This window comes from Corvus hawaiiensis, chromosome 17 (assembly GCF_020740725.1).
Source record: "Corvus hawaiiensis isolate bCorHaw1 chromosome 17, bCorHaw1.pri.cur, whole genome shotgun sequence".
Classification (NCBI taxonomy): Eukaryota; Metazoa; Chordata; class Aves; order Passeriformes; family Corvidae; genus Corvus; species Corvus hawaiiensis.
In genome coordinates, this window is record NC_063229.1 from 1,637,194 (window position 1) to 1,661,846 (window position 24,653).

Below are 24,653 nucleotides of genomic sequence, written 5' to 3' on the forward strand. Positions count from 1 at the left end.
TCTTAGCTTTTTTATACATAAATAAAGGTTACATGACAATGGTAAAGTGCATGAGCCTCGTGATAATACATGGAAAATCCACACAGTGTGAGCTGCAGAGACTTGGGAGGCAGCACAGCAGCAGCTGGCAGCCCTGAGGCCACTCTAAGTGGTTTTGAAGTCACACACAGTGAGCACACAGGGAAAGGTGGGTCTCCATGGGCCGCTTCCATTGCTCTGCTGCTGTCAAGCTAAATGTACGAGATTGGAAGGAGTGTTTGTTCCTCTGACCTAGCAGGTAAAGGGCCAAGAGGCACAGCAAGCAGACTGTGATTTGGGGAACAGGGGTCCATGAGCTAGCTTTGCAGTGTTTCACCTCTGCACGTGTGGCTGTTGGCTGTGAGCCCCTGCTTGTGTAACAAATTGTTGGAGGTTAGGATTCCTCCTTTTGTTTTCTTATGAAGAGCGGACAGAACTCCACTACTAAATAAGTAGTAAAGTAGGTATGTTTATTTCCAGCTGGGACGCACGGGGGATCGCTCCTCCAAAGCCATGCGTGTCGACAGCTGCATTCATCTTGGTATTTATCGGGTTACAAGTTCCGTATTCATTAAGTTTCGCAGCACGCCTATACATATTCATCACCTAGCCCCGCCCAGCCTCGCTTCGTATTATAATGAACCCAAAAGTCATTTACATCCGCGTTGCGCTTGCGCAGTGTGGTTTGGTGGTTTTGGTAGGGGTCTTCCGAGGGTCTTTTTGATGAAGTCAGGAGTCTTCGTCATCCTGAACTTTTCACCTTTCTTCCCTACGCATGCTCTTTTGTACCCCTGGCCTGGGTTTAAGCTTCGAGACCGGTTTGAGCTAGTTTTGGGATGACGCAGGATGTCTGTCTGAGACTCCCTCTGCCCTTATCAGTGGTCTCTTATCTTTTCTTCCTGCCCTGGTATGCTGACCAAGCTGGATGCATTGTTCCTAACAAACTAATTCTCCTGCTTCCCATCTCCCTGATTCACTTTCTCCTAGGGAATTTTCTCCCATATATTCCTAAGACACAATAATGACCAGTACTTACGAGAGAGAAAAGAATAGCCAGGGTTCAGGGGAAGGGTGCGGCTGGCTGCTCCCATAGCTGAAGGGTTTCTCTTGGAGGGGCAGAAATACCGCGAGATTTGGGGGAAGGGGCTGGACTCAGCTCCTCACGCTCTTGCTTGTTGGCATCAGAGGGGAGACAGGCTGCGGTTGCTGTGGGGAGAATTCGCTACCACTGTGAGGCTCTGTCTCCTGCTGTCTTCTCCTACTGTGACTGAAGCTCTGCTTGTGGGAGCAGCCGGTGAGCTGGGACCTTATTAACAGTCTAACTCACTAAAAAAGGACCTTCACCATCTGCTTGGGTGCCTCAGGGGAAACCCTAGGAGCCTGAGCCCCTTCCCCCTCACAGGGAGTCTCTCCTAGCCCTGTTCGGGAGCCCAGCTGCGCTGCGGGGCCCCGCTGTGTCTCTGCTACTGCTCCAGGATGTTTTTTTGTTACACTGTAGCCACGCACCCCCTGCCCACTGGGACACCCCGCGGCTCCTGCTACAGCTGCAGTTTCCAATACACCTCATTCATTACTCTGGGTGCGCCCGGCTCCGCTGCGGCAGCCGCCGCTCCGAGGTTCCTGCTGCGCTCCATTCCGGCTCCCGAGCGGCACCCGAGGGGCCCGGCTGCCCCTGGGGCTTTGCCAAGGAAGCCCCTTTTCCATCCCTCCCGCCGGCCCGGCCGCCATCACCGCGTGCAGAGGCGGCCGAGCTGGCGCCACAGCGCCCCCTGCAGGCGCGGGGGAATCCCCGCAGCCGCCCTGCCCGGCCGGGAGCCACCAGCGCCCCTGGCGGCCGCGAGCGGAGCTGCACCGAGGGGAAAGGGCCTGCGGCCGGGAGAGGCCGGCCCTGGGCTCTGCTGCTGCTCGTTGGTGCTGCCGGCGCTGCTGTTTGTGTGCCTTGGCACCCACACACACACCAGCAAAGAGCTGCTACTCCTTCTCCCGTAGCTCTGCCTGAAAGCCCCTTCATTTCAAAGTGATCATAATTTGGAGGGAAGGGGGTCACATTTTCCATTTCAACAGAGGTTCCCATTCTCCTTGACAGACACATATCTTTCAAACCAAGACACAAATGTCCTATCCACTCAGTCCTCTCCATCTCTTCTGCACTCTATCACCCCAGCAGTCTCACTAACCCCTCCAGAGATCTTTTTTTTTTTTTGGGGGGGGCACCAGAGATTCATGGTACTGTGAAAAGATGTGTCCTGCAAGGGCCCTGCTCTCCCCTTGGGGGCAGAACAAAGAGGAGGAAAAGATTTACAGTACAAGCACTGAGCAAATCTTTATTATGGAACTCACATCCCTTGCTGTCAGCAGTCTCCATGCACAGGGAGTGCAGACCAGAAGTCTTCCTGCCAGGAAGTAGGCAGGAGTACAGTTTGCTCTGTGATATATGGTATTCCTTCAATGGATGGCAATACAAGGGGTTGAAAAGAGCTTTGCGGGCTCCTGTTTATGTTAACATCTTCGTGCTGCACTGAACAAGGAGCAGTGCAGGTGAATGCTGCAGAAAGGACCTGGAACTTGGCCCCTGTGGAGCAGCCCAAAAGGAATCTGTGAGACTGGACTGACTTTCCCAGCAGTGCACCTGCTGGAGCACTTGCAGAAAGCAGAGAACACTGCAGAGAGGTGGACACTGCGTGTCTCCAGGGGTGATAACAGGCAGGTGGATGGTGCCTCTCTCCAGCTGCAGCAGGGAGTGAGGTAAAGTGGCCCATTTCCAGGGGCTCTCAGGATGCCTTGTACCATCCCTAAACAATGCTGGGCTCTGGAGCGAGGCACTGCTCCCTGAAGAGTGCCCCATGCTGCCTTTTCCACTATCTGTGTTTCACAGAATCAGAGAGTAGCTGGAAAGGACTTTTTAAAAGCCATCTATTCCAAGCCCCCTGCAATAAGCAGGGACACCTTCCACTAGACCAGGTTGCTCCAAGCCCTGTCCAACTTGGCCTTGAACATTTCCAGGGGTGGGCTGCCACAGCTTCTCTGGGAAAACTGTGTTTTACTACCCTCACAGTAAAGAAATATCCATTCTAACCCTGCCCCCTGGCAGTGGGAAGCCATTCCCCCTTGTCCTGTCCCTGTCCTGTCCTGTCTCAAGCCCCTCCCCAGCTTTCCTGGAACCCCTTTAGGCCCTGCAAGGGGCTCTGAGCTCTCCCTGCGGCCTCCTCTCCTCCAGGTGAACATCCCCAGCTCTCCCAGCCTGGTTCCAGAGCAGAGGGGCTCCAGCCCTGGGACCATCTCCATGGCCACCTCTGGACTCACTCCAGAAGCTCCGCATCTTTCTGATGTCGGGTCCCCAGGGCTGGAAGCAGCTCTGCGGGTGGAGTCTCACCTGAGCGGGGCAGAGGGGCAGAATCCTCCCCTCCCATGCTGCCCACACTGTTTGAACCCCGGTAACCCACGTCGCTGTGGCTCACTAAGTACTGTCAGCACCTGCAGACCAGTCAATACTATGGGCCAGGCGAGCAGCAAATGAACGCGGGCTGGGAATAAAGCCCGCGGGAAGGGCGAGGCACAGCCCGGGGAAACAGAGCTGGTGGTGTCGTTGTCCCCTACCAGCCACAGCCGGGCTGGGCTGCAGCTGCCGGGGTGCAGCAGCAGCGGGGCCTGAGAGCAGAGCAAGGCTGGCCCGGGCACCAACACCCTGCAGACCCCATGGTGGCGGTGGAAGAGGAGCCGCAGCCAGGCTGGCGGAGCGGCACTGGCGGCCCCCGCTCGCTGCCCGCTGTTCTCGAGCTGGACAGGCCCGCCAGCAGCTCCTCGCACCCGAGGGCCCGGCAGCGGTCAGTTCCGGTGAGCCGCATATGCACTGCCGGGCCCGGGTGCGGCGCCCGGGGAACGGTGCGATGGCGGAGCCTCCGGAACCCGCGGGAAGCCTGGGGTGCGGGCGGGGCCGGCGTGCGCGGCCCCTTTAAGAGTAAGAGCCCCACAGCAGCGCCAGGCACAGCCACGGCCGCTTCACGCATGCGCACAGCATCTCCCTGCGACTTATTCGGTGCCGCCGGCGCAAGGGACGCGTGCAGGGGCGGGGAGCCGCGCTGTAGCGTGGTTGCACATGCGCAGAGCGCAGCCTTGCCGTGCGCTTTGTGGCGCTGCCGGAAGCGGGCGCGGGCCGAGCGCAGCGAGCGGCGCTCCCGGTCCCGTGTGGCCGCGGCCCCGTGGCGCCGGCGGCCTCAGGGAGCGGCGCGCCCCGACATGTCTGCCGGGCTCTCGGCGCAGGTAAGACCGGGCTTCCCGCCACGGCGCTGTCGAGCTCGGCCCGCTTTGCCGCCCGTGGGGCCTGTGGCGCGGGCGCCGCCCGGAGCCTCCGCCGCGCTGACCTCTGCGCTGCCGCGGTGGGGCTCGGGCGGGGTGGGCGGCGGGCGAGCCTGTCACCGGGGCTCCCCCAGCGCCTGGCGCCTGGCTGGTGCCGCGGAGCCACCGCAGGGCGGGCGGGAGCGACCCTCGGTGACTCCCCGCGGCTCAGGGCCCCTCTCGGCCCGTGCTCCGGCCCGGGGGTCGAACCGCGTTTCGGGTCCTTGGGAGGAGCGTGAGGTGGTACCCGCGCCATTCCTTCCGTGTGGATCCTGCGAGCAGAGGCTGGGTCTGAAGGGGGGAAAAGTTTGTGTCGCTGTTTCCCCGCGATTCCGACCGACAGCCTGCTGGTACCGAGCGTGCCTGGCTCAGGCCTCCCGGGCTCTGTCGGATTCTGCTTTCCCTGGCTCATTTGGTCTCCCGGCCCTGTGGGCAGTAGATCCTATTTATTTGGCAAACAGTGGACTGCAGCGAGGCTTCTCCCCGCAGTAAGGGGGCTGTGCCTTCAAGAGAGTCCTTCCTGCTTGAGCAGTTTGGAGACTTAACAAGAAACTGGAGTGATGAATAAGCGCCAATGTAAAATAAACTGCTCAGTAAAAATTTTTCTCAGTTGAGTGCACTGTTTCGTGGTCAAGTTCATTAGTTTTTGGCACAAAGGAGGGGTTTGAAAACTTACTAAATTCTCAGGTGACCTGCCTGGAAGATAATTTTCTCAAACCTACTGTTAAAAATGAGAGTGATAGTGAGAAGCAGAGTAGTACTGATGTCTGGGTAATGAAGCTTGAAAGCAAAATAATAGCCAAAACATACAAAACTGTCTGATGTTTTTGCTTTCCTATGGCTGTGCTCATATTCAGCTATTACAGTATGCAACTTCTAGGCAGTGGCCTTCTCTATGGCAGGTGCCCTGCTTCCTGCTTTGGCCAGGCTGTGTCCAGCAGTGTTCTGGGAACTAAGGAGGCGATGGGGTCCATGAACAGGGAGTGCTGGAGATGGTGAGACCGGAGTCCTGCGGCTTAAATGGCACCTTGTGTTTGCGATCCAACCTTCCCTGTGGCACATTCCTGTATTAACTTCTGCTACAGTAATGCAATAAAATCTGACAAATTCGTCTTCTCTGGACAAGGGCAGCTGTGATTCTCTTCTCTGACCCTTAGTACTGCTGTGGCTGAATGGCTTGGGAAAGGATGACAGGAGTTCCTGGTTTTTTGTGTGCCTGATCTCTTCCTGCCTTGAATATAGACTTTTAAAAAAATTTAATAGTAACCCTGACATGCATATTTTTTTATTCTTTAACAGAGTACTTAAAATACCAAGTTTCTGCTGGTCTTTCTCTCAGATAGGTCTTCTATTTGGTTCTTGCCATTTTTATTTTTTGCCTGCTCTCTGCTCTGGCTGTTGTCCTTTACACACAGTGCATGCCTTAGGCAGAGCTGACCCTTTAGATGGCTCCAGAGTGAGCTACCAGGAGGGCTGTGCTTCCCCAGGCCTGGTGGGCTTAACACCAGAGGTGCAGTTAGTCTCAGCTAGATCTAACTTGCTTTCTCCAACGTGAACGTGGAGGGCAGTGGGACAAATGCTGCATACAGCAGCTGTTCATGCTCACAATGTCACAGGAGTGAGAAAAATTGCTCATAAACCTCTGGTTTGGGCTTTGGAGGAAGGTGGGTTGTGGCAGGATGGCTTTCTGACAAGAATTGTTTCCTCTAGCAAGCAGATGTTAGTACTGTTAGGTAGGAGAGGTCATGTTAAATGAGAGGGCTTTCTTTTTTTCCAGGAAATACTTAGAAAGCATATCTGATATCCCAGAACTTTGACGTAGACCTTTTTTTTGTGGCTGTTTCTCTGGTTTAGGCTCAATTAGGCCTTCAGCCTTCCTTGAGCATCTCTCTGCTGATGGTCTTTGCATCTCTTGTACTACTAACCATTGCCTCTGCTCTGCTTCTTTGGTTCTACTGAAAGCCAAGAAGGATCCGCTTTTGGAACAGCCTGTCTTCGTGCTTGAAGTTGTTTTGCACTGTAGGAAAACACTTCATTTTACATCTGAAGCTGCTGAGCACAAAAGACTAAGTGTTCACGTTTGCCCCCAGCACTTCCTTCCCTCAGTGCACGTTTTCTGAGGAACTGCTCTGTACATGGGTATCAATTCCCTGACCTCTCCCCTGCACACACTCCAAACACCTCAGCTTCAGGCTCAGAGCTTCTGCACATTCCTTCAAAGTAACTGCAGATTGTGGCTCTGTTTATTTCTCACTGACTAACTTTAGTGATCCAGGAGTTTAAATACTTTGGCTGCAGCTGTTCATATTAAGTCTTTGGAAACTGGAAATACAACTTTATTTTTTGGGTTTTATGGACTCATTATTCTTTTGTGCTCACTGGATTCTGCAGTGTTTGAGAACTGAGGATGTTGGGTCTTCAATGCTGAGACATCCAATTTCAGTGGTTTATATGGTGATAACTACTGAAGTTCCTAAAATGAAACAGATTGGGAGGAAATATGTTGAAACCCAGATTATTTACCATACTAGGGAATATTGGAATTAATGCTCAGTTTCATAGTAAGTGAATGTCTCCAGGAACATACAGTGAACATATAGCATCCAAGAGTGTGTAAAACTTATTGGTGAACATCAGGGGTTTATTTATTATTCTTCTCATCCCTCCTCTTAATCAGTTTTCTGAGAGTCCTTAGCGATTTGAACTCCAGTAAGACATATGGGTATGTGAAGTGTGGATATTCAGCATCATGGAACTTGGGAGATGTTAGTTGGGCCAGTGAGGGTGCTTTATTGAAGCTGAAATACAGAAGCATTCCAAAAACAGAAGTCAAAATCAGGTGTGGTGTGACAGTTCTGGTTTTGGTCTTCAGTTTGCTGTTGCTGGTTCAGTAGTTACTGAACAATACAATAAATACAGCCTCGTGGAAGGGAGGGAGTCCTGCTGCTGCACACCATTAGGTACTTTTGTCTAAGGCAAGTTATGAATCTGTCAGTGTGTGGAATCTGTCAGGAATATTGTCTCGGATACCGTTGTGTGGAGACTTTACAGCCTTTTTTAACTCCTGTCCAGTTAGAAGAAGCTGCATACTAGGTAGATCTAGTGATAACTCCAATCCTAACAGATTGCAGCCATTTCCAATTCAAGTGGCAGTTGAACTGGAGTCTTAAATAAAAAGTAACTTCTAGTCCTTCCAAATAAAAACTTTTAATTGCTAAGTGTAGAGGGATGAATAGATCGATACCCTGATAAATCCCTCATAAGAATTTTGCATCTGAATCAATTGCTTCTTTCAGTATTCCTTGTGTATTGCTAAGACTAACAGAAGGTTTCTTTTAGAGCAAGACCAAAGGAAGCCTCAAATATTAATAAGATACAGGCTGATCATTAAATTTATGTATGAATGTCAGGCAGCAGGCTGGGAGTCTGTGGTACGAGGTGTTTTGGTTGTCCTGCTGCTAAACCTCTTCAACATGGCATATTGTATATATTCTGTATGTGTTAAAAGTGCTACTCCTCAGAAGTGTGGAAGGATCACCCACAAGAGCTTTGCATCTCTTCTTCATCATGGCAGGGAGCTGCATGAAGGCGGGTGGTTGTGTCCTCGCATTCTCCTGCCCTAGTGCAATTAAGGTTTTCTAAAACACAGCAGGATTTGGGAATCCTTGTCCTTTGAGTTCTTTCTTCTGGATGAGAAAGCTCCCACATAGGCATTGCCTGCCATTTGCTTGTACTGTACAGCACTTCCACACACCTGGGCACCCTGCTCTGGGATGAGGGCAACCACAGTGAGTGTGCTGTGCTTATCACACACTGATAAGCTCCTGCCATGAGCTGTTCACTGGCAGCCGGAGGGTGGGTATGGAAAGGACATGCTGCTTTATCAGTTCAAATCAGTTTATTTAAACCAACGTTCCTCAAATGCTGTTACAGGGTTACATGCTTCTAATGAACTTGTGTCACAGGAGAGGAATGGAGAGTGCTTCCCCTCTTCCCTTGTGGGATGGGGGGAAGGGACTCTGCTCTGGGGGTAGAGGCAAAGTGCTGTGGGGCTGAGAGAGGAGGGGGAAGTCTTGGAAAGTGGATGATATCTCACTTCTGTCCCTTCTGCTTTGACTCCAAACACAAGCTGGAGACTAAGATGGTGTTCAGGTGGGAGAGAAAGGGGAAGATGAAGTGTCTCTGTGGCTATAGGATATGAAAGGAAAAGATACCAGTATGAAAACCTAGATAGTGAAGCTAAGCAGTGACTGAAGCCATCACTGAGGATTGGGATTTTGTGGGTTTTGCTTGGCATTTTAATTTTATGTGATTTTTTTTTCTTTGTTTGAGTTTTGTTTGAGTTTTTGCTTTGGTTTTATTTTGGGGGGTTTGTGTATGTGTGTGACTTTTCTGTGTCATGGAATTGCCATTTTTCTCTAAGGGTTTTGACCACAGTGACATGAGCATTCTCCCTGCCTCAGCCCCCAGAGGAGGGAAGGTGCCTGAAGGATGCAAGGGTTGTACTTCCTGCAGGCTGCTGCTGCTCTGGTTAACTCACTATCATCAGATGAGCACCCGTTGATTGCTGCCTCAAACCAGGAAGGATGTAGTGTGGAAGACAAGATCTTGCAGCCTTGCTTTTCTGTCTCCCTTGAAGGGTATCATCAGGCTTTTTGCATAGGTTTTGGGTGTAAAAATTCAGGGAGTCAGCTAAATAGGCAGACTTGTTTAAATAGGCTTGTTCCTAGGAATGTGTATTTCCAGGCCTGGCTTCTTGTTTGGTTTTAGGTCAAGGAATGTCTAAGGGAAGTGTTCAGAATATTCCCTATATAGCTAACTGGCTTCCAAGTTGTGCCAGGTAAGCGTAGTTGGCAAACAGATCTTGGAGTGCCATCCGTAACAGCTTGAGCTGATCTGAGCTGTGTCTCTTGAACACTCCTTGCTTTTCTCCTGTGCCAGCCCTGTTTTCCTTGTTCACATGGTCAGCTGGCTCAGATAATGGATAAAAGACTGCCGATTCTGGTGGGAGAGGAGGAAAGGGAGATGGCGCAGTCCCAGTTCTGGTGGCTCAGGCTGCTGTGGTACCACCTGCTCAAGCAGCAGTTTAATGTTGTTGTGAGCCTGTACAAAGCATTCTGCTGTCAGAGGGGTGTTCCTGCCACCCCTCTGGCCCTGGGTCCTCACTGCTCTGTTGTGTTGGCACAGATGTTTCTCATCTGAGTTAGATCAGATCTGTGGATGTGTTTGATGTGTGGATCAAAACTGGCTGTGCGTGGTGGGTGTCTCTGAGCTGCCCAATGCAGTCCCATGACTGGTGCTGCCTCACCCTGCCTGTTCCAGGGCAGAGGGCTCCCAGCCATGCCCCTGTACAGCACGTAGGTGTTGTGTGTGTGGCTGGTGCGGCACAAGCCACTGCTTGGGACACAAGGGTGCTGATGCCTGAGAGGGACTGTGGGAGCACAGCTTAACTTCTGCTGCTTCTAATCGCCTCTCTTGGTTGCAGTTTCACAACAATGCCAAAATACCCAGCCCAAGCCCCCATCACTGCAAAAACTGGTTAGTTCACGTCAGCTTGGCTTCCTGATTTCAAACTGCAGTGAGGGGAAATGCACAACTGCAGTTGTGCTGGGATTGTTACTGATAGGAGAACTGTGTCTAGTTCTGAGAGCACTGCATGGGAAATTTCCTTAGTGGCTTTTCTGTCTGGAATCCGTGGCACAAATGTAGATTTTTAGGGAGTGACTCTGTGTGTGTATTGACTTTACAAGGACTTGAAATGCACTCCAATGCCATAGATTTGGAACCTGTATGTGATGTAATGAAACTGTAAAATGATGCTGGGTTTAAGCTAGTGATGCACTAAGGCTCATCCAGTCCTGAACTCACTGCAGATAAAGGGCATTCTTCATTATTATTCAATCGCATTTTTCAGCTAGCAGTTTTGACTAGTGCCTGCTGTAGAAATACCTTATGAATGTGTAAGAGGCTGAATTTTTGTCTTCTGAGATGACCAAGGTTTTCCTGGAAGTTTCCTGGTAATCTTTTTAACTGCTGTTGAGGTGAAAAAGGGAACAAGGGATGAATTGCAGCCATTGCTTCAGGAGCAGAATACTTGTAGAACTATTTTCTGCTTACCTGAAGATGTCATGTAAATGAAAGCATCTTTCCTGCAAAGAGGGTGCAAGCAGAAGTGTGAGGTGAAGTCACTTCTCAAGTTTAAGTATCTAAAATGGGCTGATAGTCCTGAACTGAAACCTGCTGTAATCTCTGTAATCAAGCTGTGTTAAAGCTTGTCTGTGTAAAAAACATACTAATGTTGAAGAACAAGTGTTGGAATCTCTTCTGGATTGTCAAATGTATGAAATTTGTATGACAATGAAATTTGGATATGTGCATCTTGAATTTACAAGGGCCTGGATTGTGATACACAGCTTCAGTTTTGCTAACTCATGTCATAGACATTTTGACTAATTATCTTTTTCCTTCCTTGCCCCCCCAGGTGTTGTTTGGATTGTAGCATAGAGGCACTATGTACTCAGAGTGGAGATCCTTGCATCTTGTCATTCAAAATGATCAGGGGAATACCAGTGTACTTCACAGCTATCCTGAGAATGTGGGGAGAGAAGTGGCAAATGCAGTGGTGCGTCCTCTTGGACAAGCTTTAATTACATCATCTGTTGGAAGTGAGAGTTTACTAAAAACAGACAAAGAAGTAAGTGCCTTTCCTTGAAGATGATAGTTTCCTTAATGCTGGAGTGACAGTTTAATGGTTTTCTATAGCCTCTTCTATTTTTCTCTCTTTACTGTCCCAAGTTTTATGAAGTGTGTTATATTTTTAGTTTAGTAATCTCCATAGGGCTTTTATTCACAACTAGATCATAGCAACAGTGTACTTCATAATTTAATAGTAAATGTTTGTCTGAAGTACTGTACCAGGAAATTCAGGCTAAAGAAAACCAACCAAAAAAACTCAAAACAAACCCAAGGAATTTAGCATTTAACACAAAGCCTTTCTAATTACCTTCAGTTTTGAAGCAACAGTATGTGACTTCAAAAAAAGTCTTTGTGTAGTACAAGTATTTACTAGAATTTGAAAATCTTTCACCAGCAGCTTTTGTGTATTCCGAAGAGTTCTCTCTACAGTTCAGATTTAAGAGATTCAGTATTTAGCGAGTGATTTGCCATTTATTCATATTCTTCATAATATCATGATATACGAGTTAATGGTTTGGTATTTTTTTGCAGGATATGTTAAACAGAATTGCCCATGCAGCATAACTACTGTTGCTTTTTTTTTTTAGTTAGAACTGATGTGCTCTGACCAGTACTTACTTAGGAATATTTATTTTTAATAATTTTTTCTTTGTGTTAGGTAAAATGGACTATGGAGGTGGTTTGTTATGGACTGACCCTCCCTTTGGATGGCGATACTGTGAAATACTGTGTGGATGTGTATACAGATTGGATTATGGCTCTTGTGTTACCTAAGGACTCCATTCCTTTACCTGTTATTAAGGAACCAAACCTTTATGTTCAAAGCATTCTCAAGCATCTCCAAAATCTCTTTGTACCAAGGTGAGTGTTAGGGCTGGGATGCTCAGGAGGCTGAGGGATTCCAAGCTATAGTCAGCATGTAACCTGTCAGAGGACTCATGAGGCATGGAGGCTCTTGAGTAAAATAAGACAGCTGTTGCTGCAAGCTTAGGAGGAAGGTGTTTCTCCAAACATCTTTTGTAATTTTTCAGTAGCAATTTGAGTTGTTGCTGCTGTGGTTTGGTAACTAGAATCACAGATAGTTCATATACTTGAATGTTTACTGTCCTAAGAGCTTCAAGATTCATCTCTGTTGGATGACTGGAGGGTAAGGGGAAAGGCGGAAGAGCATCACTGTGTGACCATGTGCTTTTTGTTGTGTAAAACTGAGGTAAACTAAGAGCACGTCATGGCAGTCCCAGCCCTTGTTATTCAAGATTTCACCACATTTGTGATGTACTGAGGGATCTTGCAGTAAGTGATTGCTCTGTGCCTGCATCTTGCTGCCTGTTAAATGTGCATAGTTATGCTGACTGTCCTTCACTGGTAGTTTTGAAAGAACCCAGTGGCGGAGTGCTTGCTGCCTGACATCCTTGGGTGATGGTGTTAAGATAGACATGTTTCTAGGTCTTGGACACAGCTACATTGTTAGAGTGTGCAAACATCATGACCTTGTTTATAGTTTATGACAAGTTTACCTGCTGCTGTTGGACATGTATACTGGATAAGTAAGATTAAATAATAGTGCCCCCTGAAAAGGTACTTAACTTCAGATCAATGTTTGGTATATTGCCATAAGTACCGGATCATCTGCTTTTATCAGTATCAATAATGTATCACTGCAGGGGGCCTTTAAAGTGCTCTGCTGCACTTGGGTTTCTTCACTTTACTAAAGGCTTTGTTTAAAAAGGACTTTGAATAATAACTTGTGCAAATTCAGAGGAGTTCTTTGGTATTTATTGATTGCTTTGAAGTCTACCACCTACCTTTAGCTGCTGTTGCTCTTAACTTGTAGTGGAAATGCATTTTAATTCCCATTGAAGGATGGTCAATGTAATGACACAAGTCTGAGGAAAGCAAGCTTCTGGGTTAGACTGCTGCAGGAGGTTGTCTCTAAGCTTTAATAAGTGCAGAATACAGTCTGCTGTCTGGGATCCTTTATTCCCTTTGCAAAACAGAGAAGGAATTCTTCACTAGGTCATTTAATAGTTGTTTCTGTGATCCCTTGCTTGTTCTCACACTGGGGGCCCTAGTAACAGGCAGCTCAGTACTACAGCTTCTTGCATGCTGTTGGCACAAGTTTCCATTTCACCCTTCTCTCCGAAAGTCATTGTTGGACCTCAGTGTAGGCTGGTAGACTACATGTGATAGCTGTTGAATGAAATAATTAACACCTAGAGAAAGGGAGGGCCTAAAAATAATTATTTTAAACACTATCCCTGTAGTATAGCTGTTCTGTAGTTTTTCTTCCAAGAGCCTCTGAGATGTACCTTAAACACTGATTTTTCGTGGCTGCTGCTGTCAACACTTGATGTTTAAGTCCCTACTCTCTTTTTAAGTTTTGCCCTCCGGGAAGCTGTGTTCAGAATTCACTCTAGCAACAGGAAAAATTTCTATACTGCAAATGAAATGCAGAACTGAGTTGTGCACACCTGCCTTGAATAAAAGCAAAGATTCAGACTAGGTGTCTGTGGTGGGGAAGAGGAGAATAATTTCTGGGTTTACCCAGTTGATGCAGGTTGCTGATGCTGATGGGCTCATATAGAATACTTACCCAGGAGCTGTTATAGCAACCTGCATTGAACGGACTCCTGGAAAAATCTGTTCTTGTGTTGAAGATACTAAGCCTTTATTGTAAGCCTATGTCCTGTGAAAGGTTGTGATCAAAATAACTTCCTTCCTCATCCTGGTTCTCTGGAAACGATGTAGCTGTTGGTTTGGCTGCCTTAAAAGTGGTGGCGCAGAGTTGTGAAGGTTTCAGACTCAGAGGGTGGTGTATAGGTGAGGTGTGAATGCAGCAGCCTGAAGTGGGCACTTTGGTGTAAATGGCACCTCAGGGGCTTGTGTACATCCATATAGAGCAGGTGCATATAGATTAGTCTAGTCTGAGTGCTCAGCTGAATCAAATATGTACATGCACAGTTCTTGAAATAGTGTGATGCTGAAAAATAAAACTGTGAAAGCTGTGTGAGTCAAGTTACCTTTCCTCTATCTGCCACAGTGACGAGAGAGGGTGTTTGTATCCTTCCCTCCTGCACTGGCCTTCTGTCCACCCTGAAGAAACAAACATTTGGTTGACATATTTGAATAGTCCCCAGGCAACCCCCAGGCTTTCCATTTCTGGCAACCCTAGAATATCCAAGAGGTCTTGAAGATGACTTAAGCAGTAGTGGTTGTTACTGCTGTCAGATAAAGTTTCAGGGCCACAAACACTGTTGGAAGGAAATATGAGAACTCTCTCCCCCTGTATTGCCTCCCCAGGAGAGTGAGGTACAGATATCCCGGTCCTCTGCAACAGAAATGTCTGTAATTGCTTGAGAGACCATGGAACGTGTGACTGCCAAAGTACTTTTTTTGTAATAACTTCATATGCTTCTCATATGAAATCATGAGAACAGTACTTGTTGTGAAGAAGTATGGCCAAAAGGCCAAGTTCTGTGGAAATCTAGATGTCTAGAAGTCTAGAAATAGTGCAAGCAGAGCTTGCCACTGGGTTAACTTTGGGGACAAGTGGAAGTTGTAGATGGACAGAAATCTTCGAGTTGCCTTTACAAGATTAGCTCAGAAGTATCCCATTAGCTTGCATATAAGCCCTGTTTTTTTACAGTTTCTCTAAATGATTAGGGAAACAAGTCTTGAAGCAGCCTTGGAAGCTTCAAGCCTATATAGATTAAGGATATCTTTTGATTCAAATGATCTGCTCTGTTGTTGCTCAGGCAAAAAACAGTGCTATAAGCAAGGCAGGGCTCACTTGTCTGAAAGTTTGTTGTTCTACAGAGAGATTCTGGGTTGTGATCTAGCACTAGCATCAGGCAACCCACTGAGGTCCTGAACTGTGGCTAGTAATCTGCAATTTTGCATTAGACATTATCTTGTCTCTTTGTCATCTTGTTTCCAGGACTGTAATACAACATTTATGCTATCAAGATAAAAGCTGATAGTATTTAGTGGACCAGCACATTCTTGAGGTGCTTGCTATTCAACATGACTTGTGGGTTATACCACATTGAAAATGTTTGGTAGGAATCTGGTAATACTAAGTAGTCCGGTGGAAGGTAATACTTCTACATTTTTTGTCATCCCTTCAGTGAGTAGTAGGAGGGATGATGAAATGATGCACAGGTTGAAATATGCCTCACATATGCTGCACACTCTAATTTGTAATCTCCTCTTTCACCCTTTAAAATTTAGGCTTCCTCAGGTTTTTTACCAGTCTCCTCAGATACTGTCCAGAATGTGTTTTTTTACTGTTTTCTACCTGTTCTGCCTTGTCCAGGCTAACTGATGGGAAGAGGTGATGCTGCTTTGTGCTGCTTCTGCACAACTTCGTGTTGAGTAACTCAGCAGTGCCAGTGTGGATCTGATTATTACTACAGGGAAAACTGTGAAAATATGAAATTGTTTCCTTTCTTCCTTCCTTACTCCTATCTGCTTGGATTTACAGAAGATGATCTAGATGGGGGTCATTAAATAGGAACGTCACACTAAAGGGAGAAGGGATAAGAGTTGATTTAGAAACAACAGGAGAACCAGGAAGAATTTTAATTAATTTGCTAACAATAGCTTCTCCTAGTTTTGCCACTTCTGAATTATGTATGTAATAATTAATGATATTTCAACTGGATTGTCATTGTTTAGCCCAAGATAAGTCTCTTTGAGATGATGGATTGTGCTTGCTCTGGTGAATGTTTGCTCTATGTATTGAGTCTCACATAGAGAAGAGTGCTATGGTGCATCCTGTGCTCAGTAAGGCAGAGTTGGGATGCCTAGAGACAGAGTTGAGGTGCACAGAAGCATATTGGCTCATGTTCTTGGGTCTCGCTCAATAATGTTTCCTTTTGTAACTGCTGAAAGTTCATGTTGCTGGATACATCACTTTATACTTCTGTTTCTCGAGCACTGTTTTCTTCTCTTGCAGGCCAGACCCGGGATCCAGTCAGATCAGGCTCTGCTTGCAGGTTTTGAAAGCTGTCCAGAAGCTGGCTCATGAGTCGACAATTATGGCAAGAGAAACCTGGGAGGTTTTGTTATTATTTCTTCTTCAGATCAATGACACTCTTCTAGCAGCTCCAACTGTGCAAGGTTCATGTTCATCTTCCATTTGGTTCAATTACTGGAAAAACTTCAGGCTATTCTTGACATTCAGCTTCCAGCAGGATGGGGAAACCCATTAAAAGCTCTTAGGAGCTACCAAAGCACAATAGCTCACTCCTAATTCTGCCCCATTACTCCGAAATAAAGCATTGCCAGAAAAGACTGAATGATTTGGAGCTGAGTTTTCCTGAAAGTATTTTTGCAGGACAATGACTTTATACAGGAACAGTTTGGGATGAACAGTTTCAGACAATGTTGTTCCCTGTTTGTTTCACTGAAACCCCTTTGTCTTGCTGTTCAGCCTGCCTAGTGCAAAACAAAAGTGTCAGTTTTACCTATTTTGAAAAAAAGACTTTGATGCAGACACAGTGCAATAGAAGACTGCCTAAGATTGGTGAACTCTTGCTGTCCCTTATTACACACACGTGGCTGGGTGTTATCTTTTGTATTTGGCCTTGCAAAAAGGCTAATTGGTGTAGGAAGCAATCAAAAATCATTCTTAAAAATTATTTTAAAAATGAGCTTAATCTTTATGCACTGTAACCAAAACCTCCTTGGGGAGATATATGAAGTTATTTAGATGGAACACTAACTTGAAGGTGTGCTTTGTTTCTGTTGTAAGGTGGCATTGCCGAGAATCTGGCTGAGAAATTAATTGGCGTGCTGTTTGAGGTATGGTTACTCGCTTGTACGCGGTGCTTTCCAACACCTCCTTACTGGAAAACTGCCAAAGAGATGGTGGCTAACTGGCGACATCATCCTGCAGTAGTTGAGCAGTGGAGCAAGGTCATTTGTGCCCTTACTTCCAGGTAGGAGAAATCCCGTGGGATTAAATGCATGTGTGGGGATAATCATGGTTATACGTGTTTTGGAATTGCTTATTTGTGGAATGTGCAGCAATCCAAATGTGAATGAGCAATGTGAAGTGAGAAATCTTGCTGTATCCTTGGATTGTGTGTGTATTCCTTTGTTCTGCAAGGGAAGATCTGAGTTGGATTGTCGCTGTTCTTGTGTAAGCTTAGCACCTCTCTGATATTTAACACTTCGTGGTGTGTGTATTAGTCTCCATCATTGTGACTCTTCATCATATGCCCTGAGGAATGACTCAAGAATATTAGTGTAGCATTATATATGTGGGTTTAATAGCCGTCACCATCAAAATTATTAGGTGCTTGTTAGTGCTCATGCTGCTGGGTTTGAGGTGACTTTTGGACTCTGATTGGACCCTGTGGAGCTGAAACTGTGTTACAGCTGCCTGGCACTTGTGCCCTGGCGGTTGGGGTGTGCTAGGCCAGAGGCAGCCCACGGGCTCTCTGCTCTAGGGAGCAGGAGAGAAGAGCTGTACCAAGTCTTGCTGGGTATGGGAACAGTAAGGATCATATATGACAGAATTGTTTAGGTTGGAAAAGACCTTTAAGATCATCAAATCCAACCATTCCCTCAGCACTGCCAAGCTGACCACTAACCCATGTTCCCAAGTGCCACATCCACATGTCTTTTAATACCCTTTGGTGACTCCATCACTGCCCTAGGTAACCTGGTGCCAGTGCCTGACAACCTTTTCTATCCAATCTAAACATCCCCTGGCACAACTTGAAGCCATTTCCCCATGCCTTGTCCCTTGTTTCCTGGGAGAAGAGGCCAACCTTCTGTTGCCACTAACCTCCTTTCATGTAGTTTTAGAGAATGAGGAGGTCCTCTCTGAATGCCCTTTTCTCCAGGCTGAGTCTCCCCAGTTCTCTCAGCTGCTCATGGTGCTCCAGCCTCATCCCCAGCCCTGTTCCCTTCTCTGGACATGCTCCAGCCCCTCAGTGGCCTTCCTGAATGGAGGCGCCCAGAACTGGACACAGCACTTGAGGTGCTTCACCAGTGCCCAGCACAGGGGACAGTCACTGCCCTGGTCCTGCTGCCACACCATGGCTGGTACAGGCCAGGTGCCCTTGGCCTCTTGCCCACCTGGCCACACCAGGCTCTTGTTCAGCTGCTGTAGATCAGCATCCCCAGGGTCTTTCCTACTGGACGCTTTCCAGCCACTCTGCCCCAAACCTGTAGCTCTGGGGTTGTTGTGACCCAAGGGCAGGACCCATCATTTTGCCTTGTTGAACCTCCTAGAGTGGCTTCAGCCCTTTGATCCAGCCTGTCCAAATCCCTCTAGAGATCCTTCCTGTCCTCCAGCAGGTCAACTCCTGCCCACCTCAGTGTCACCCGCAAACTGACCGAGGGAACGCTCACATCTGAGGGTTGCAGGAGAGTTTTGGTTGTAGTAGAAGGCTCTGAACAGTGAGGAGAGTTTCAGTACCCTTACTGTTGAAGTCTTTTTGGTATGAAGTCTTTGTGGGACAAATTTCAGCCTCTTGGAGGAATGAACTGAATTAATTGCTGGTACGAGGGTCATCTGGGTCTCCTCCTTCCAGCTCTTCTGAAATATCAGTAACTTATTTCTGTGAAAGTTCAAAGATGTGTTAAAATTGCTGCATTGTGAAATATTCAATAGTGTATTTTTCTGCAAGGGTTTATTTTAGCTTTGAAAAATTTTGCTTTGAATTACCTGTCAAAATGTGAGGTGTGGATTGATTTTTCCAGGTTATGCAGGTACTTGTTAAACCTCTGGGAAATAAAGCTGCAATACGAGTTCTGTGTATTTCCCACGCTATTTCTTGAGCTATTTTTAGCTTGTTAGATGTAGTGTTACATAACTGAAAATACTTCATGATTCACTGATCTGAAAAGAACAGCTCTGTCTCAAAACATGTGTTGGTGTTCTGCACCATGCCCTGTGCCTATACTTTCTCTCCCACTGTTGACTAACAGTCTTGGTTCTGTTGGTGCACAGGAGTCTGCAAGGTTTCTGGACTGTTTTAGTCTGTGTTCAGTAATGTTGGTTTATGTCTGATACATGGAAAGTTAGGCTCCTCTGAGGCTAGCTTTAAGTTCAGTGGTATTTTAAGCTGCATTTTTAATACTTCAGTGAAGCTCCAGCTTCAAACAGTTAAAATGTTTTAGTAAACAGTTCTGTGAATTGGGTTATTAGCAATAAGCTGAGAGTAAATGTTTCAAATTAAAACCATATGGAAAACTATATTTGGAAATCTGTACACAGACACAGTGTTAATTTGTGTCCTTGGCTATGACTTTTAGCAGGATGAAACTGGAGTCTTAATTGTGTTGCCATACCAATAGATACTACTTTTACCCCATCTAGGTTGCTTTAAGTATATCTTAACTATCTTGGATGTATGGCTAAAAATGTATCTGTCTTCAATCAATCATTCTTGAAAATGTCCCATATATCACTAAAGATTTGGCCATGCTCTTTGAAAAACTGGTTTCTTGCAGTCATAGGGAGAGCTGAAGCAGTGCACTGTGCTGCCAGGCAGTGGTGTGGGGCATGAGCACGCATGGGGTTGGCCCAGGCACTTTTGAGTCTTTCAGAGCCAGGTAATTCCTCAGCAAAAACATAACATGGGGTCATGCCTGTGGGCACTAAATGTAGGTGGACACAGGGCTGGAGAGCATTTGCTACCTGGTGCAGATGTGTGTATTTCTGGTGTTAAGGAACTTTCCCAGTCTGACCATTCCCAAGACACTCTGGCAGTCACTCTCCCACCAGCAGCAACTTTAACAGCTGGGACTGAAGCCCCTTTGCAGCAGCAGCAGCTCCAGTGAGCCAAGGAGTGCCCTGCGTGACTCCCTGCACTCCCCACTCTCACAGTCAGACCAGGTTTCCTCACCAGTTCAACCCCAGCTTTCCCATGGGAGTCTCAGATGTCTTGTTCTATAAAGCCCTTTATTCCTGGCACAGTAACACAGAAAGAGCTTGAGCTGGTGCCTCCAAGGAGCAGCCCCAACAAAAGACTGGGCTTTTATCCCCTCACAGTCCAAGCTCATGCAAGTCTCAGTTCTTCCTCCCTAGTCCTCAGCTCCTGCAGTGTCTCAGCACTTGGCTGGGCCACAGGCCCTTCGTTATGGACAATGTTGGCATTTCCCAGCCTCTTGCCCCAGGCTCCCTTCAGGGAGCTCACTCTGCAGCTGTCACTGCAGCTGCACCACCAGCTCCTGCACTGAATGGATTCTTCATCATCCTTGCATCTGGAGGGGGCCTCATGTCCTGAAGCTCTTTTGCTTTTTTATCCAGGCTGTTAATAGGCTGTAATTTCAGACACTTGTGTTAATTGGCTGCAGGTTACTGCCCAGTGCTGGGAGAAGTGGAAGATGGAAATTCAGCCTGTTTGACTCTTGATTTAGGAGTCAGCCATAGAGTACTTTTCTCCTAGTTGTAATGACTTTATAAAACTATATTGCTTTATAAATGAGCAAGGATGAAGTGGGACATTTCTTGACTATTACAAGCGTTCTAGTTTGAAAACAAACCAGTGGGAGATCACAAGTCATAATTATAATTTAATAGGAAAATTAAAATAAAAATAAATGCAATAGTACAAGAACACTGACAGAGTCAGGATACAACCTGGCACCCTGTTAGTCAGGGTGGTGGTAGCAGTCCAGGTGAAGTGGTCCTGTCGAAGCGCTGATCCTGTAGAAGGGTCTGGTCTTCACCTGAAAGTCCAGTGGTAGCTCTTATCCTCTGGGAATCCAGTAGGTAAGGACTGCTTGTGCTGTTCCAAACCCCAGATTATATCCAGGTAGGAATGCTTGGTTCCTCCCCCTGGGCGGAGCATCTCACAGTGGGATGATGTAATTCCATGAGTCATGCGGTGGGTCCTTGATTGCCCATTAAACAGAGATAGCTTCCAAAGGGAGTTATCAAGGATGAGTCATGGTAGGACATAAGGGACACTGCCCCACCTGCTTTAAGATGTGAAGATGATAATAGAATGCATACTATTGGTTACATCTTACATTGTAATCTAGGTCGACGAGGAAGTTAACTTAGGGAAAGACAAACTTGATTTCTGGGAATTCTGGGATATTGAGAAGGTGCAAGATCTCTTCTATTCCTTTAGAGAACATCAAGATTATGTTGATCAGGGAAATTGAACTGTAATTTGGTGAAGCTGGGTATGAAGCAGGGGTCAGTTTAGACAGCAGGAGCTCAGTGAAGGTCACTGGTGACTCTTCAGGTAGTTACTGCTCTTCTAGGGAAAGATCTCCATTTCTCCAAGCATTGTCCTCATGGCGGTGGATCACTGGTTTGCTCTTTGCTGGTCTGTAGATCCCAGCCTCTGGCAGATGAAGTGCATCTGTTTTGGAGAACTCACTAAACTGTGGGTTGCAAGTCCTGTGCTGCTTGTAGGTCAACAGAGAGTGCTACTCAGGGTGCTGGGGTACAGTGTAGGTCATCAGTCACGAGCTGGAACTTAGAACTGCAACCTAATATGACTTGCTAGTTTCATTGAATGCTTGAGCTAAAGAGCTGTGAGGATAAGGGCTTAAATTCCTTCTTTATTTATTTAAAGAATTTTTCCCCTATTCCTGTTCATGTAACATGCTGTCAGATGTGCACGATAATTGGTGACCCCTCTGGCTAAGAGATGGGAGAGCTGCTGAGGGGTCTTGTGCCTTGACAGCTCTTGGGCTTAACAGCTGGAGCTTTAGGCAGGCTCCAGGTGTGCACCATCCAAAGCTGTGAGAGGGCTGAGTGACTGTTTAAAATGGGGATCTCTAGGAAAACCCGGGATGTTGCATTGTTGCCTGTGGACTTGCCTGTGGGCTGCTGATACCTTTGGGGCTCAAATGCACTGTTAAATTTTGAGGAGTGTGAGCTGAAGAACAGGTCTGTCTGACTTGCTTTCTAGGTTGCTGCGTTTTACATATGGACCTTCATTTCCGCCGTTTAAAATTCCTGATGAAGATGCTGGTCTGATTCCTCTTGAAATGGATAATGAGTGCGTTGCACAAACGTGGTTTCGCTTTTTACATATGCTGAGGTATTATAATTACAGCCATCCATTGTTCCTGTTCTTGCATCAGATCTATACATCTGCGTGACAAATGAAACATTTCTCTGGAGATTGCCAAGATTAAGCACCTAAACAGAATGAGAGACTTGTGCCAGTGCCCTGCAGCCACTCAGGGCAGGCCATGAGTGGTGTTCAACTTTGAACTCTGACTCTTTCAAAATGTAAACTGGTTCAGTTAATTAAAAACTGCTTTAGCTATTTCGCATTTTGAAAAGCAAGAGGTCAATAGAATTTCGTTTCTCTGAGATAGCAAACAGGAAAAGCTGAACAATAGTTCTGGGAGATGCATATGACTTCCATTTATTCTCCAGGGTGTTAAATTTAACCTACAGTTTATTTTTAAAATGGGTGTTTATATATTTATTTTTATGAAGAAGTCTATACAGTTAGTTCTAACATATGTGTTAATCTTTCTTAAATGTATAGCTGAACCAAATGCTGTGCTTTGTTTTAAGGATTTTTGGACATGGTATTATGTTAATGCTCTCAATAGCCAGACTATTAAACAATTAAAATTAAATAAAATGCTATTTAATAGTTAAAGCTAGATAAACATTAGACTGTTTAACTAACTGACTAAAAAAACCCCTCTTTTCTTCATTTGTAGTACTAATGTCACAAGTACTGTACTCTTCAATTTTGGAGTTTTCAAATTTGCTGTTTCAGGATTGAGTCAGTCAGGAAAATTGCTCCAACTTTTACAATCCACTCCCCTTCTTGTCACTGTTTGACAATATTTAATTCATTGCTTACCTTTCAAGAATAACTTCAGTGATTTAAGGAACTCCTAACTGGGTTCAAAAGACCTTATAAGTAATTAATATTACTGCAATAATTAGTTTAGCAATTGTGTGCTCTGGTTTGTTTTATTTTACTAGAGTTGTTCAGTATATTTGGGTAATGTTTGAAATGAAGACAGTTAAATACAGCCAACCCAGGAAGTGAAAATTGCCTTCCTGTGATGGAGTAACAGCTAAAACGTATTGATATTGGATACTGGTTTATGGTGTTATTTAAATGCCTTAAACTATTGCATCTTCAAATGTTTTTAAAATCTCAACAGCTGTTCTTAAACTGACTAACATATATTTTGTTCTTTTTGTGTGCAGTAATCCTGTGGATTTGAGTAACCCAGCCATTATTAGCTCTACCCCCAAATTTCAGGAGCAGTTTCTGAATGTGAGTGGGATGACTCAAGAACTGAATCAGTACCCCTGCCTTAAACATCTGCCTCAAATATTCTTTCGTGCCATGCGTGGAATCAGCTGTTTAGTGGATGCATTCCTAGGTAATGTTTTAGTCTTACCCATGGATAGCTAGGAATATTAACTTAATCATTATTTTATTCTCTTGAAATCTGTGTTCACCATGAATACAGCAATAACAATTTATCATTTGCAAGTATATCCTGGAACTGATGAGGAGGGGACCTCATATCACTTTTTAAAAAATCTCTATATACAACAGTAACGTTTGAATGCATGAAATTTTAGATGGCCTTGGTTTCAAATGCAAAACAAATAAATCAGAAATATAAAATAAAACTAGGGATCTCTTTCCCAAACAAGGGTTCTTTTCTCTTTCCATCAAGTCACCAATGCAAGTGCTATGCTTTAGCATGTTGTGAGCACTCACCACCATGTTTCTAATCTTTGTGGCAACTGCTGTGTGCCTGTTTTATAAGGTGTTGAATTTGAACTGTCATCTTCAGATCTTTGTGAGGGTTTCACTTAGTTTATGGTTAGTGGGTGATTATTACTACTGAGTAGAAAAGTCATGTTTCTTTGTGTCTGGTGGTAACTGAGTAGCTCTGGCTGGTCAGTTTTAAGTCACAGGATGGAGTACCTGAAATTTAAAGCATTATACTTAGTATGCTTCAGACTTACTGAAAGTTCTTCAGGAATACATGCTATTGTAAACTTGGAAGAGCTGCCTGTCTCCAGCTGCTTTTCTGCTTACACGTGTGCCAACAAATGTCATCTGCCATAAGTGTGGGCTGATGTGAGACTTCAGGAGACTCGAGCAGATGCATAAACAGTATTAGAAAAAACCTGCTAGTGGAATGAGACCATCAGCCTGGAGAAGAGCAGGCTCTAGGGACACAGAGGGCAGGGTTAGATTGGATATTGGGAAGAAATTCTTCCCTATGAGGTTGGTGAGGCTCTGGCACAGACTGCCCAGAGAAGCTGTGGCTGTCCCATCCCTGGAAGTGTCCAAGGCCAGGTTGGACAGGACTTGGAAGAATGTGGTCTAGTGGAAGGTGTCCCTGCCCATGGCAAGGGGTGGAATGGAGGGTCTTTAAGGTCCCTTTGAACCCAGTCTATTCTGTGGTTTTATGAATCAGATACTTCAGACTTAAAAAGATCTTGTAGCAAGATGAAGCACCCAGGGTGATAATAGCCCACCTGGAGTGCAGAGATAGAGACTACAATGCATTGGGGCACAGGAGAGTTTTCAGTGAAATTACATTCATGCTGTAGGTATGGTTTGGGAAAGTGTGCTCAGGCAGACTTGAGAGCTGCAGAAACCCCTTCAGCAAAGGCTGATGGG

The 24,653-nt window shown here is 46.0% G+C and overlaps 1 protein-coding gene across 4 annotated transcripts in view; it reads left to right on the forward strand.

Annotated features, from left to right (window-relative positions):
- Window positions 1-4,150: 4,150 nt before the first annotated feature.
- Window positions 4,151-24,653, forward strand: part of RALGAPB (Ral GTPase activating protein non-catalytic subunit beta) — a 64,782-nt gene continuing 44,279 nt past the window's right edge. For all 4 annotated transcript variants that reach the window (XM_048321646.1, XM_048321647.1, XM_048321648.1 and 1 more), the window contains exons 1-7: window positions 4,151-4,278; window positions 10,835-11,047; window positions 11,708-11,910; window positions 16,007-16,170; window positions 16,805-16,991; window positions 21,939-22,070; window positions 23,213-23,391. In XM_048321646.1, the coding sequence (XP_048177603.1) occupies window positions 10,865-11,047; window positions 11,708-11,910; window positions 16,007-16,170; window positions 16,805-16,991; window positions 21,939-22,070; window positions 23,213-23,391 (1,048 nt within the window). In that variant the 5' untranslated portion in view covers window positions 4,151-4,278; window positions 10,835-10,864. The remainder of the gene's footprint in view (window positions 4,279-10,834; window positions 11,048-11,707; window positions 11,911-16,006; window positions 16,171-16,804; window positions 16,992-21,938; window positions 22,071-23,212; window positions 23,392-24,653) is intronic.